Below are 13,948 nucleotides of genomic sequence, written 5' to 3'. Positions count from 1 at the left end.
GAGATTAGGGTGTCACAAAAACAAAATACTATTAGATTCAAGTTTTTCATAAGGATGGTATTATGATGTGATGAAAACAAAAGACATTCAACGGTCACTCCATTTGGCAGATGTTATGTCATCTGAACTGAACAGCATACAACTGTTCCACTCTTGCATGTCTACAACAGCTGCACTGTCTTTGATTACGCTGGAAAATTCTTGCAATGGTTTGTGACAAGTTGAAGAATAAACTATTTCTCATCGATAGTATGTCACTCTACTTTTCAATGAGAAATCTGCCTTTTTTAGCTGCATTGTTCACTACCGTCGTGTGTGCCGGTAGTTTGCAAAATTCGTTGAAGGTTGGATCATCTGTTCACTGTTCTGGTGGTTTCTTGAGAAACGACTGAGACATTTTTTGCCTTTTTCCATCAGGATATATATAAAAAAGATGATGTTTTTCTGTTACCAGATCCTCACACTTGGGCTGTTCAGATTCATCTGTCAGCTTAAGACATTGAGGGATGTCTGGTAATGGTGGCCGCTGCAAGGCTTTGCACCATCTTTTCTTTTATTTCTTATGGGACTGTAATCAAAAAGGGCTAAAACAAAACTCTTACTTACTAGTAGAATGTTCTGTTTCATTTTTTTACTTGTTTACCATCCTCACATACGTCTCTGGTCCTCCTTTCTATCTCATGCACTTCCAGACCTCTTGCTACAGCACTCTTGTCACATGCCGTCCCCAAATCAATCAAAACCATATGTAAAGCTTTCCATATGAGCCACTACAATGCAAGACTGCATCAGACGTTTCTCTGCTTGACCTAAAACCAAGAAACTCCTACCCTATGGTGGTCTCTTCAAGAGGCCATTTCTCTATCATCCTTTTCCCAGATTTTCAGTGTGTGACATCAGCTTTATACCTCTATAGTCTCCACAATCCTAAATATCCCCCTTCTCTTTTTAAATGGGTCCAACCATACTGTTCTTATATCTTCTGCATTAGATCCCACAACAAACACATCTACTGCCTATTCCCCTAAACTCTTGAAACGTCCACTGGTATTTCATCCAGTTTTATTGCTTTTCCATTCTTTACTCTTTTTTAGTGACTCCTTTACTTTCTTACTCCTTATTCTTGGTAGTAGCCATTCATTTGATTTGGGAGTCCATCCCCAAATACTACTCTTGGATTTTCTTTCTTCAACAACATTTCAAAGTACTGGTTCCATCTATCCTTGATCCTGTCATGCTCCCTCAGCACAACACCTTGCTCATCTTTAATCTGTTTAGACATCACCTAACACCAGCAAAAGAAATACAATGAAGACGTACTCCACATCAAAGAGTCTTTAATCTTGGTCACTAATCCTAATCAATGAGTGGCTGTGGAAATGGCGGAGGACCACATCAATGACAGGCTGGACTGACCTCATAACACAGAGGAAACTACATAAGAAAAGTTAAAAGACTTTTTTTTTTTTCTTGGTAGATTGCGTTCCTTTAATGTGGGTAGTGACATCCTTTACATATTTTGTAACTCTGTTATGGCCAGTGAGATCTTCTATGCTATGGTGTGTTGAGCTAGTAACATCACTTCAAAAGAAGCCCACTCAATCAACACACTGACTAAAAGGCAGGCTCAGCTTTAAAACATGCTGTGAGCCAGTGTAGTTAATAGTGGAGGAGATAAAGAAGACAAAACTGATGGCCATTATGCTGCATATCCTCTCTGTGACACACTAACATTAAGTTCTTTTAGTCAATAAATTACTCAAGAAATGCTACTGGAGCTCCTTTATATCTATTTGACAATACGTCTGCATAATGCCTCACTCTAATGGCTTAATTACCTTTATCCATGTCCAAAGATTTTTCTTTTTAGTAGGTTGTGTGTATGTTTGAGGTGGAGTTGTTGTTCTGTAAAAAGCTAAATTTCCTCCTTGGGAAAATAAAGAACTATATATCTAAAATACTGTATCTATCAAACAACTCACAATTATGCAGAGACCAAATATGTTGAACAAAGCAAAACCACGTTATATTTTTAAAGTAACCACCCTTTGCCTTTGTGATATCCTTGCACATGCTTGTGATTATCTCCACCAACTTCACAGGGGGGCACCTAGGATGCTCCTCCAATAGTTTTTTATGTGCTCCCCTCATATACTGAATGCTTTTCCATTATTCTTCAGTCCATCTTAATCCAAACCTTCTCTTTTGGCTTTAGGCTGGGTGACTTTGTAGACCAGGTCTGCTTCTGCAGGACTCCATCACTTTCTTCCTTTGTCACACACCTTTCATACATCTTGCACATGTGATTTAGGTCACTGTCCCATAGCCCAACCAAGCGCAAACAAGATGGGATGGTGTGCTGCTGCAGAATACTAAGGTGTTTATGTTAAGTGTGCCTTCAGTTTTAAATAATGCAAAGTGCCACCATACCACCTCCACTGTGCTTCCTGATGGGAGCCACACATGCAGACATCGCTCATTCTCGTCTGTACTTCTCACAAAGACAGGATGGATGGAATGAAAAATCTCAGATTTGCACTCATCTGACTAAAGGACAGATTCTAACTAGTCCAATGTCCAAAGCCTGTTCTACTTATTTGTCTCCTTAAGTAGGAGTTTCTTTGCAGCATTTCTACCATGAAGACCCGCTTCACACAGCTGATGTGCAACTGAGGCTGGTGACTCTGCAGCAGGGTTAACTCTTAGTTTGCTTTTCTGGCAGTCTTACTCATAAATATTCAAAGTTCCCTAAACTGTCGTGAGTAAACTTCTCTCTTTGCTCTGCAAATATTTCCATAATAAAGCACTTAATTTCAAAGTTATCCTGCAAAGTGGTGTTCTATAAATGGCACTACATAAAATAAAAAATTAAATCTTTATACAAAGGTGCTGAGAGAACCCTGAAATTCACTGAACAGTTTTGCTGATCAGCTAAATATCATCTGTTATTTAAGAAAGCCTAGGTGTGATGTTGGGACAAATAATAAGATGAAGAATTACATTACATTACATTTAACTACTATATCACTTCCTACTGTTCCCTTCTGTCATAGGATACACTAATTTAGCTTACTTGATACAAAAGGTGTTTTTTTTTTTTGCAGCCTGATGGGAAACATTAGGAAGATTCTGCTCTATTCCTTGCCATTTCACAGGTTATGTCCATTTTGAGTAATGTAACCCCCCAAAAAAGGAAGGAATGCAGTATAATGTTTTAAGAGATAAAATGTATTTAGCACCACAGTTATTGTTCAGCACAGCGTACAAAAACTCATATAACGTGGTTGAGGTGTTCAGTATTGTTTCTGTAAAAAATTGTGTCAAAAAAGAGTTAAGCACAAATAACCAATCTAATATTTATTATTGATAACAGAAAAGAAAGCATCACAAATGCTGGGATTACATGCATGCAATCTCTAAAGAGCAATGTTCTCTGAATTAACCAAAAAAAAGTATTCAGTCTTTAAAACTCAATGTTGTACGCTAACCACAACAAACATTTCCACTTTTTTTAAATAGACACAGTGTTTATTTTAAACTAAAGAATACAATAATCAATCCCATCTTTGATCCCTAAACAAATTAACTAGGCTTTTAATATACATTAAAGTTACCCATCAGTTCTTACACAAACAAGTTGGAATGAGTTATATTTGTTTGCTCAAGAGTTTCTACACTAAAGAGTATAAAAGAACAACAAAAAAAAAACACTACAAGAAAATGTGCTTATTTGTTTTTCCTTTTAAAGATCATTTCTTATGATCGGTTGCCTGATACAAGGAAGAATGCCAAATTAGTTATACTGTCCTGATAAAACAGCTCATAGAAAGAAGGATTTGCACACACTGAAGTGTTATAATAGGCCTTCTTAGAGAAGAAGAAAAAAAAAAAAACATTTTACATAACAAGAGTGATTTTTTCAAAATCCTGGAAGGAAGAGCAAACATTTTACATAACAAAATCGTGGAAGGGAAGTATATCAACAACAATCCAAATAATGTATAAGGTTTAGTTTACAAGGTAAAGGGTAGCCATTTGGCTTCATCCATTATCACATTATTGGCCCTTCAAAATAAATATGGGTGAACGCTAAATGACAACTCTACAAGTTGACAGCTGGATTAAAATAAATTCACTAACAGACTACCAAACCGGGAAAGAGTCCAGAAGAAGAAGAAAGAAGAAGAAAAAAGACACATAATAAACTAGTGCTAGGGAAAAATAATGATTTAGTTAAAAATGAGTAAATATGCACATCATAAATGATTATTGCCCTGTACAACAACTCATTTTATTTGTCTTTGACAATCAGGTAGAAATAATTGAAATGAAGGATTTCAGACTGGTTTCTCATAATGGTACATCAGTGCTGAATATATATATATATATTTATATATATAAAAAAAGACAACCACCCTCTCTAAATCAATTGAACAAACCCATTTTAAATCAAGTGATTCAAGCCCCTAGTAGTAAACCCTTATATTTACACAAAGAGAGTAAAAGCAAAATAAAGTAAGAGTTAAAAAGTGACAACACTTTTGCTATCTTTCTAAAATTAATACATGTGTGAATAAAAGCAAATCAGCATACACTTAAGGGGGCAGTAGCATTTTAGAAAAGCCATTTCTTTTTTTTTTTTTTTTAAGTGTGGAGTACTAGCATAAAACTTTGAACCTCAATGACGAAAGAGAAAATCAATGAAAAGAAAACTCTATTTCTTTTGTCTTCATGAGAAAAAAATGAAACTTACACAAAAGGGGCCAGAATGCAGAGAGAAAACAAGAAAATAAAAGCACTTGGGCACTCTACTACTACCTAACCTTTTATATGTGGTTGCTGCCTTTACTGTATTTTGGCTACTTTTTCATCCTCAATGATTTACGTCCCACTGACTTCTCCTTAACTGGGGACTTGGCAGATGACTTTACTGGAGTCTTCTGTGAGGGTTTCTTGGGCAACCTGCTTGTCATCTTTTTTGCAGAGGGTGTACTGGCTTTTTTGGAGGTTTCAACTTGCTTGTTAGAGGCTACTTTTCCTGGCGTGACTGCCTTTTTACGAGATGCGGCCGGTTTTTTAACAGAAGTTGCTCTTTTACTCTTCGAAGAAAACGCTGGAGTGCTGACTTTCTGAGCGCTACTGGTTCTTTTCTTACCAACTGGCGTCCGTCGCTTTGGAGGTAGAGGAGCACGAACTTTAGGGGGAGGTCTTTTTTTCTGCCTGTGAAATGTATTTAGTTAAGCAAAAAGAAACAAAATCATTCAGTTTTTTGATGTCTGAAAGTGTATCCTGAATTTTAAAGCTAAATCTACACCTAAAAACATTTCTAAGCTTTCTAGTTTAATATATTGTAAAATATAATGTATAGCCTAACGGATAGACAGGGAGCGAGTTTTTAAACCTTTAATCAAACTAAATATTATCTTAATCTTGCTTCCTATCAAAATGTAAGTCTGTAATTTGTAGGATCAATGGTTGTATCAAACCCCGAAGAACACAACAATTATCAACCAAAAATAAAATTACCTGACAAGCAATGTTCCCTCTAAGCTGAGCGCGTGAGTGATCGCTCACACGAATTCAGAGCGTCGCTCATACTTCCCGCATGATCGCTCATTCCGACGGCGTCGCTCGTACTTATCGCGAAAATTGGTGCTCAAATTTTTGGCTTAAACAAAATGTCGCTCATAAACAATGTTTTTTGCTCACTATATGCTACTCCTTAGAGGGAACATTGCTCACAAGCTGCATTGCCCAATACTGTACACAAAATCAAAAGAAATACTAACATTATTCACTGCATAGTATCTGTCATGGGAATGACTACAGGATTAAGGAGCAAGGCTATGGTCAAATCGTAAATTTGTGATGGACTGTCCAGTGTGTCTATTAGTGAGGACTGAACAGAATTATGTTTAATACAGAAAAACAAAGAAGCAGTGTTTCTGAGCTTAGAAAATTTGATACACACATTTCAAGAATTTATTTCATGCCTTAAATAGTGTCAATCTGAGCATTTATCTGTAGCTTTCAAAATGCAGTCAACAGTAAATCTTTCTCTTTCTGTTGTGAAGGGTTGCCAAGCTTTACGTAATAAAAATTTTTGTGCAAGACAAAAATTGCGGGCAATTGATATTAACCTTTGTAATTAAGCTAAGGGTCTAGAAAAGAACTTATCTGGTGGCAAACAGTATATTAAGGGAGAAAACCAGAATCAGGTTTGTACAGGTAGGCATACCCATAGATGGGAAGCACTGAGAGCTGGCAAGAGGCTAGAATAACTGATCAAAAGGGGATGGCACATGGTCCTAAGTGAGAAGATGTGGGAGCACATTACCCTTTAAAGAAGTCAGCCGAGGGCTCAGGGGTTCTGGGACATGAGGGTCAACTTGGGGCACTTCTAATCTTTACTGTATGTACTCAAAAGAAATCTGCTCCACTCATGGAAATGATTCTGGTTGTGTATATAAAAACACTGAATAAGCATGTCTGTGTGTTTTAACATATTTTTTGCTTGATACTGAAATGTGTACTAGCCCTTTCAGTTTGTAAATATGACGTGTCACAAAGTAATTTTCACCCAACTTCATCCGATTCAAGGTTGAAGTGGATTTAAACCTATTCAGGAAGCAGTTGCCACATGGCACAAAAAAGTCATTTGGACATTGTGGGGTTCATTCACAAACACACACATACATTTGAACCTACAGAGTGTTTAGTTAGTCTAATCTGCACGTCTTTGGTGTTATAGGAAATAAAATTAAAATACCAGGGGGAAAAGCTACACAGGAACAGTGTGAACTCAACACGGATAACGATCAGGCTTCAATACAAACTAAGAGAAACTGCATCTATGTAACGGCAGTGTTAACCACTTCCTTGCCACACTGCTCCCAAACACTTCCATATATTTACCATTTATTTTAGAAATTTTAAATTATTTAATGTAATTTAATATTCACAAGTAACTATCTGGCTAGCTTTGTTTTTGTTGTGTGTATATGTAACATAATATATATAGTTATATATAAAAAAAATTATATACCGTATATACTCACGTATAAATTGGGTCTTGAAACCCGAAAAATCGATCATAAAATCAGATCCCGACTTATATAGCCGTTCAAAAATGAGACACTTAATTATTATTATTATTTTTTTTTAACATCTTCTTACTTCCTCCAATCTCATGTCAGTTTCTCAGACACATAGAATTTTGATGTAGCAGCGCAGTTACCAATTTCTTTCGCCACTTCAACAACTTATTTTAAAACCAGCTTCATATTGTCTTCTGATCGAATACTCCATCGTAGATAAGGGATGCTCTTACAATAAAGGTGTATGAGGGTGTGAGATACAAAAAAACACAAAACAGTGCAAACATCGCTTCGGAATAGTTTGGGTATTACTGTGTGGTCACGTAGGCACAATACATAGAAAAAAAAGGCCGTGTACTCCGTGGTTACTCTCTCAGGTGGGCGCTAGCATATCATAATCTCTTGTACCAACAGCGTGAGTTTTCCTCATTCGACTTACACAACCGACATTATACGGTAAAAATCAAGCCCCGACTTATCCACGGGAGAGCTTAAACGCGAGTATATACGGTAAGTTTAGCTATATAGTTTTTTTTTTGTTCTTTATTAAGGTATAAAAATAGCAATAACTATTCCAGTCACCTGATGCATCACTAATGATAGCGTTCTGTTTTTACAACCTTCTTGTAAATACATACCCAATAAATGATATAAAGTGACAAGGCTCAGAGATATGGGCCCCTCTAAAGCCAGAACACAGCTGTGTTGTCTGAAGCAGCTAAGAACTGACCCTCTCCAGGGAACACTCTGGTATGCTGATCAATACAGTAGATGTAAGAAATGATATGCATTTGCCACATGAAATTGCATCCAAAGTCCAGCATTTTATATATATATATATATTTTTTATATCTTGCCTGCATTGGCATTTCACATTGGAATTTACTGGGCATCGACAAAAGCTGGGAAACATAAGGCTTAAAATATACCGAATACGTCCACTTCTTAAGCCAACACAGTTGTTGATATTCATTTGCATGGTGCGATTACACACATTGTAAAATAGCTTATGTGTTTCATTTTTTTAACAAAAAAACAATAATTTTGTGAGATTCGGCCATTTAAAAGAAAACCAGCAGTGTGTATTACCTCAGCACATATAGTCTTCCGCAATAAACTTTCACTCCGTGCGGGAGTGTTTTCATCTCTAAAGATAAAATAACAGTAAACTTTTTGTGCTACAAGGTTGGTTTTGTTTTTTCTTCTGTATTTATGTGAGAACTTTCACATGCTAATAGAAAGCAAACAGAAAGCACATCCTTACCTCAAGGAAAATAGTACCAGGAATATGTGATAAAATGATTATTTGCAGATTTGCACATATGTCAGAAAACTGAAAGGTATTTATTTTTTAAATCGAAACTCAAAGAGAACATTAAATTTAGGCCTTTAAATTTTTGGGTCTGCTTCGTGCTTCTATTGTAAAGCTCCAGTATGGGAAAAAATGCTAGACTTTTTAAACACAATTTCATTTTGGCAATACATATATACCATGCTTGTGAAGAATTACGTTTGACTTGAAAAATACCAAATTTATCCTTTAAAACATTAAAAGAACCAGAATCATAAAAAAAATGAAACTGGAGGGTATGCTTGTGTGCTCTACATCTCTGACTAACTGCCTTTGAACCAGAAAATGCATGTAATGTGAATTTCAGCTGAAATGTGGAAGAATATTACCTTTTCGTTGGTGGTGACTCATCTTCAGACTCTTCCTCAGACTCATCTTCAGAGTCCTCTTCCTCAGATGATGCTTCATCTTCAGAGTCTTGGTCTTTGTGCTTGTCAGGGAAGAGAGTAGCAGGGCTATAAAGAAAGAAAATGAAGTTACCATTTGAAAATAACCAGCTTAAAAGCAGGTAAATAAAATAAATTACACATGTCACACACATTGACAGCTGAAAGAAAAACTAAAAAAAAAGCAAGACTTCCAAGTATGTAATCATTAAGTGCCTGCTACACCTACATAAACTGGTGCCCTCTGTTTACAGTACAGGAAAACTAACCCAACAAACCCCACATCATTCCTGTTGTGATAAATGGCTCTGAAATAATTAATCAAAGCACCTTTTATTATATTTCATTTTCACTTTTTAAGATAGCTTCATATCATCTTACTCCCAAGAAAATTGTGCGAGGTACAGAAAAAGTCTATCAACCTACAAAAACAGGCATTTTCATTCAATTATAAGAGGCAACCTACAATCTTGTAATAATTTAAGTTCAAAGTACTGCAAAGTAAAATCTATGTAAATTTACATTTATTTAATTTTAAATAAATGCCATTGTTAAATAAATAGAATGACTGAATCAGCAGAGCAAAGAATACTAGAGTTGTAAGCGTGGAGTTACTAATGCACTAAAGATGGGGCCATGTGTGTCAGACACAATATACTGTATTATATTGCATAATTGAAAAGCATTTATTTTTCTTTTCTTTTTTTTTTTTTTTTAAATACAAGATGTAGCCATGCCAGTGTGAATCTGATGGAACTCCATTTCATTTTTATACCTTCAAGTGGCAACAGTTTGCACATTTATATTCTTTCAAGATGATTTACCTTGGGTAATATGGGAAACAGAGCTGATAAGTTCCACTAAATTCTTTTCCAGTTATCTTCTCCATCCAGCCAAACATTTCACAGCGTCTCAGAGTCCTCTTCAAATTGTTCACTATCAACATAAATGGGAAATGTACAAAAAAGGCAGTATGTCTGAATGAGTTCACAATATTTATTTATTTTAAAAACTTTCTCCTCAATACTGCATAAAAAGTGAAGTAAAACTTTTGTCATCTGTATTAACGAGACGTAATTGTAAAATGTGTATACAAAAATCACAGTTAACAACAATTGCTTCTAGTTTAATGTATACCTATACATCATATGTTATGTTTAATTTGTGTAAAAAAACAGTTAATTCAACAGACAAATGATCTTATAGGAAAAATAATGTGACCACAGTCTTAAGTACAGCTTTATTTCCTCATACCTAAGTCTGAAGATACTTGTTAAATTTGTGATAAGTTCTATAAACTGAACCAAGTCTCTCAATTCATTACTTATGGCAATACAAGAACAATTATTACTACTGCTGGTTGCCTTTGTTGCCAAGGGTTTGTGAGTGACTGGGTAATGACTTTTTCAACACCTGGAGGAATGATCTAGGGATACTGACAAATTCTTTTTTCCTGACTCAGAAAAGGAGAAAAAGAAAGGGGAGATAAAAAAGTTACTTATGTCTACATTTTATTTAGCCTGTTACTATCATATGTTGCTCTAAACTGTGTCCTATCTTTTGTTCTGTTGACAGAAAAACCTGACCAAAAACTGGAAGCACTAATGATGCAGTTGTTTGTAGGTGCTCAGAACCAAAATGCTGCCATTTTAATACTGCTAAACTGACTGGAACCTGAAAGGTTTGTTATTCAAGTAGCATTAAATATAGTACTTGGCCCTCTGCAGTAGAATCCAATTCCACAGTGAAAGGAGCTTCCTGAAACATCAGCTAAATCAGTTTACTGTTGTTAAAAAATGTAAAATATATCCTATCATTGTAACAGAGATGCTCTTCCTCAAATACACAGTTTCATGGCAAGGTCCAATATACTCAGTAACGTTGAGTGAGGGGAAAGTTAGTGGTTGGTCTGAGAAGTCAATTTCTTTCACACTTTCACGGGTGTAACTACATATAACGAAACACAGGATGGCATAGGGTTTCATACTAAAACCCTGTGTATCCATTGCAAAATACTTATACTCAAACATGCCTGATGTCTAATCAGTAATGTCCTGCCAACAGCATTCTATATGATGCTTTCCCTTTTGTCTTGAGGTACCCATGTTGCTTCCTTTTAGGTGTGAACCATTTGAAATAAGAACTGGGTTGTTTTTTATCATTATTTTTTCTATGTTTACAGAAAGACAGGCTCTGACATCTTACAGTTTTGCCATCAAAGTAAAAAGCCACAAGATTTAAATAAAATGGCTCTCATGATGTAATGGTTGACAATGATGACTGTGGAAAACCATTACATTATCTGAGGCACATCTGATGGTATCAATACATGATGCCACAAACAAGAAAAAAAAACAGCAAAAAATTGGACAACACATACTCAAACCGCTCCATACCAAAACACACTCAAACTCCTATTCAGCCTGATAGAAAGGAATTTAAATCTACACACAAAATTTTGAACATATTAAGACACTCAGGAATTATTGAAGGTTTTCCCTCTCCAAATGCTGATCTCTTACCTTGTGTTGTGGCCTTGCCATGGGTTTTATCAATTAACAGATCTGATGCAGTCAGTAGAATAGAGAGGAGAGAGCTGTGCTCCAAAAGGTAGTAAAGTGATCTGCTTCAAATTCGTAAGAGTCATGCACGAGGTTCTAGTACTCATTACATCAGCCTTCACACAGGGACTTCTGAACAAATACGTTTGTTCATTGTTGTGTGCCATTTTTGTATAACAGGCTGTAATGGACATTGCAACATTGCAATTACTGTATTTTGTGCTGTACGTTTTCAATTGCAGTGTATAGAGGATGAGTAATTAATTGGAAGAACTTATTAAATATTGTAAATAGAGGTACTAAACTTACCCTGAAGATAAACCCTTCCTCCCTGGTTGTTTCCTAAGATAAACCTTTTTAGTGCTTTGGTGGAGCAGGTTTTAGGCTCATTCATTGCTGTGATAGCTGACACAATTGCATCTTCAAATGGGCCACCACTCAAAAGGGGCTTGTCTCCCACTTTCTTCAGCTGTAAAATAAGCACACAATGGCTACAGTAAGACACCAAGAAATCAAAGGACAACATGTGAAAAAATATAAAAATTACTGTTCAATGGAAAAACTGCTTACTTACCTGGAAAGTCCCAGAGGCTCCTTTCCCTGTTATTTGTTGCAGCTGTTTCTTCTCAACTGCTCTTTGCAAAGCATTTTTTAGCATGTGGGGTCTTTGAAGGGAAGGAAACAAAAGCCTTTAACATACTATCTGCTATAGAGATGCCCCATAAATACAATTATAGCTTCAGATACTATTTTTCTCTACTCTGATGTGAAAGTGGAAAATTATAATAAAATTTCATGTTAATTACAATGGGTAAAATTACCCACATTACTTTATAATTCAATGATTTGACATTTTCTACGTAGTAATTTCCTTTAGTTTGATAAACTGTCTTCTAAAGTTATTATTATACTTAGTATAATTCTTATTTCAAATTTAACAGAACTAGAATGTAGAGTTTATCACCACGGAATTATTCAGCAATAGCTTAAGTAGTTTCTGATAAATTAGTTAAAAAGCAACCACTTTAGCAAGATTCAAGGAATACCTGCCTTCAGTTATAAATGTAACCTTCTGTTGATCCCTAACTTATCATCAGTTAAAGTTCCTTAACAATAATGTAAACAGATTTCAACTGTAAAGATTGTAAGGGAGTCATGTCAAGCTGAGACATAGAAGTAGAGTGGCCAAGGCCTCCCTCCTTGCATCAAACAATGATTGAGAAGGATACTGATACCCAATCAGGACAGTGAACATTAAGTCAAGTTCAGTTGGACAGTTGCATCGTTCAAACACACTGAAACTTTAGGCACTTCAGTATTTCTAAATGTTTGCAGAGGTGTGTATTTTGGGACATCAGTTTTGTCTGGCTGTATACCAATCCATTTGCAGATGATTAGGCAGATGAGGAATTACTTTAAAATGCTGACAAAATGCTAGAGATAGCCAAGTTGCTTTCACTAAAACTAAAATGATATTACTTGTGCAATCCCAGGTTTTAAGAAAAGCATGACACAAATGTAGAGGAAACATCGAACACTTGCAGCACTTCTGCAGTATCTGTAGTGTAGTGGAATGGCTGAAATTTTCAAACCATGTAGAATTTATTAAATAATAATACTGAACAGTCTGATCTGGCTTTATTGTGTTATTTGTTTCTATTTTCTGCCTCATCCATGTAATGTATTTCTATTAAGTTAGTTCCATTTTTACAACAGTTCCTCAACTGCCCAATGTCAAGTCCAAGAATATTTATTAACACAGTTTAAAGTGTTTCATAAAATAATTTGTAAACTAGAACTTTTTTCAAAGAAAATATGAATTCATTAATGTTTGTCTTCAGTAGTGTCATCTGAAAATTTAATGTGCAAATCAGAGCTCATGAAGCAACCAGAGGTAGGAGGCATTTAGTTTCAAATAGGATACGTGTTAAAATATTAATTTCTGGATATTAGAATTTAATAAGGCTACCTGCTGTTCACCTTGAGCTTTGGAAAATACTGCTCTACATATCTCTTAATGAGACGATAGGATGCTTCTTTTGGCTCACAGAGTCGGGTGAAAATAAGGGGTAAGGTGTCTTCTAGCTTCTCAGAATGCTCCAGAGGTAAAGGAGCCTTGTTTGAACCAGAATTGCTTTTCTATAAGGGAGAAGGAAAAAGCCTGAAACAACATAACTATATTCATACATGACATAACATATTCACACATACTGTATACAGGGACCAGTCTTTGGTACTGTGATTAGTGACTACAACTACCTTATGTAAAAAGGTCTGTGTTCATTACCTGAGAACATACCTTATAGAGTCAGTAACTTTTTATCAAGAAGACAGTGTTTTAAATGCATACAGTCAAGGAAAGTATATACTAGAAAAAGAAAGTTTGACTGGAGTTTTTTAATTCTCTAAAATCTTTAAACCTTCTTTTATTGTGAACAATACAACTTTTACTAATAATACACTGAATTCTTTTCTATTGCAGATAGCTCTGGAAGAGAATTTTTTACATGCCACCAGTAAATTTCCTTTTACAATTTGCTGTTCTCTTTGATT

The 13,948-nt window shown here is 35.5% G+C and overlaps 1 protein-coding gene across 2 annotated transcripts in view; it reads right to left on the bottom strand.

Annotated features, from left to right (window-relative positions):
- Positions 1-3,342: 3,342 nt before the first annotated feature.
- The window catches only part of hp1bp3 (heterochromatin protein 1, binding protein 3), a 36,012-nt gene continuing 25,406 nt past the window's right edge, over positions 3,343-13,948 (bottom strand). Inside the window, exons 7-12 of one of the 2 annotated variants that reach the window (XM_039755729.1) lie at positions 13,365-13,534; positions 11,970-12,060; positions 11,705-11,864; positions 9,659-9,770; positions 8,778-8,903; positions 3,343-5,220 (exon numbers count right to left, since the gene is read on the bottom strand). In XM_039755729.1, the coding sequence (XP_039611663.1) occupies positions 4,860-5,220; positions 8,778-8,903; positions 9,659-9,770; positions 11,705-11,864; positions 11,970-12,060; positions 13,365-13,534 (1,020 nt within the window). In that variant the 3' untranslated portion in view covers positions 3,343-4,859. Of the gene's footprint in view, positions 5,221-8,773; positions 8,904-9,658; positions 9,771-11,704; positions 11,865-11,969; positions 12,061-13,364; positions 13,535-13,948 lie in introns of those variants that run through there. The other variant, XM_039755730.1, reaches the window with a different exon arrangement.

Source organism: Polypterus senegalus, chromosome 6 (assembly GCF_016835505.1).
Source record: "Polypterus senegalus isolate Bchr_013 chromosome 6, ASM1683550v1, whole genome shotgun sequence".
In the NCBI taxonomy this organism is placed as follows: Eukaryota; Metazoa; Chordata; class Cladistia; order Polypteriformes; family Polypteridae; genus Polypterus; species Polypterus senegalus.
This window is presented reverse-complemented; position numbering and strand designations above follow the sequence as displayed.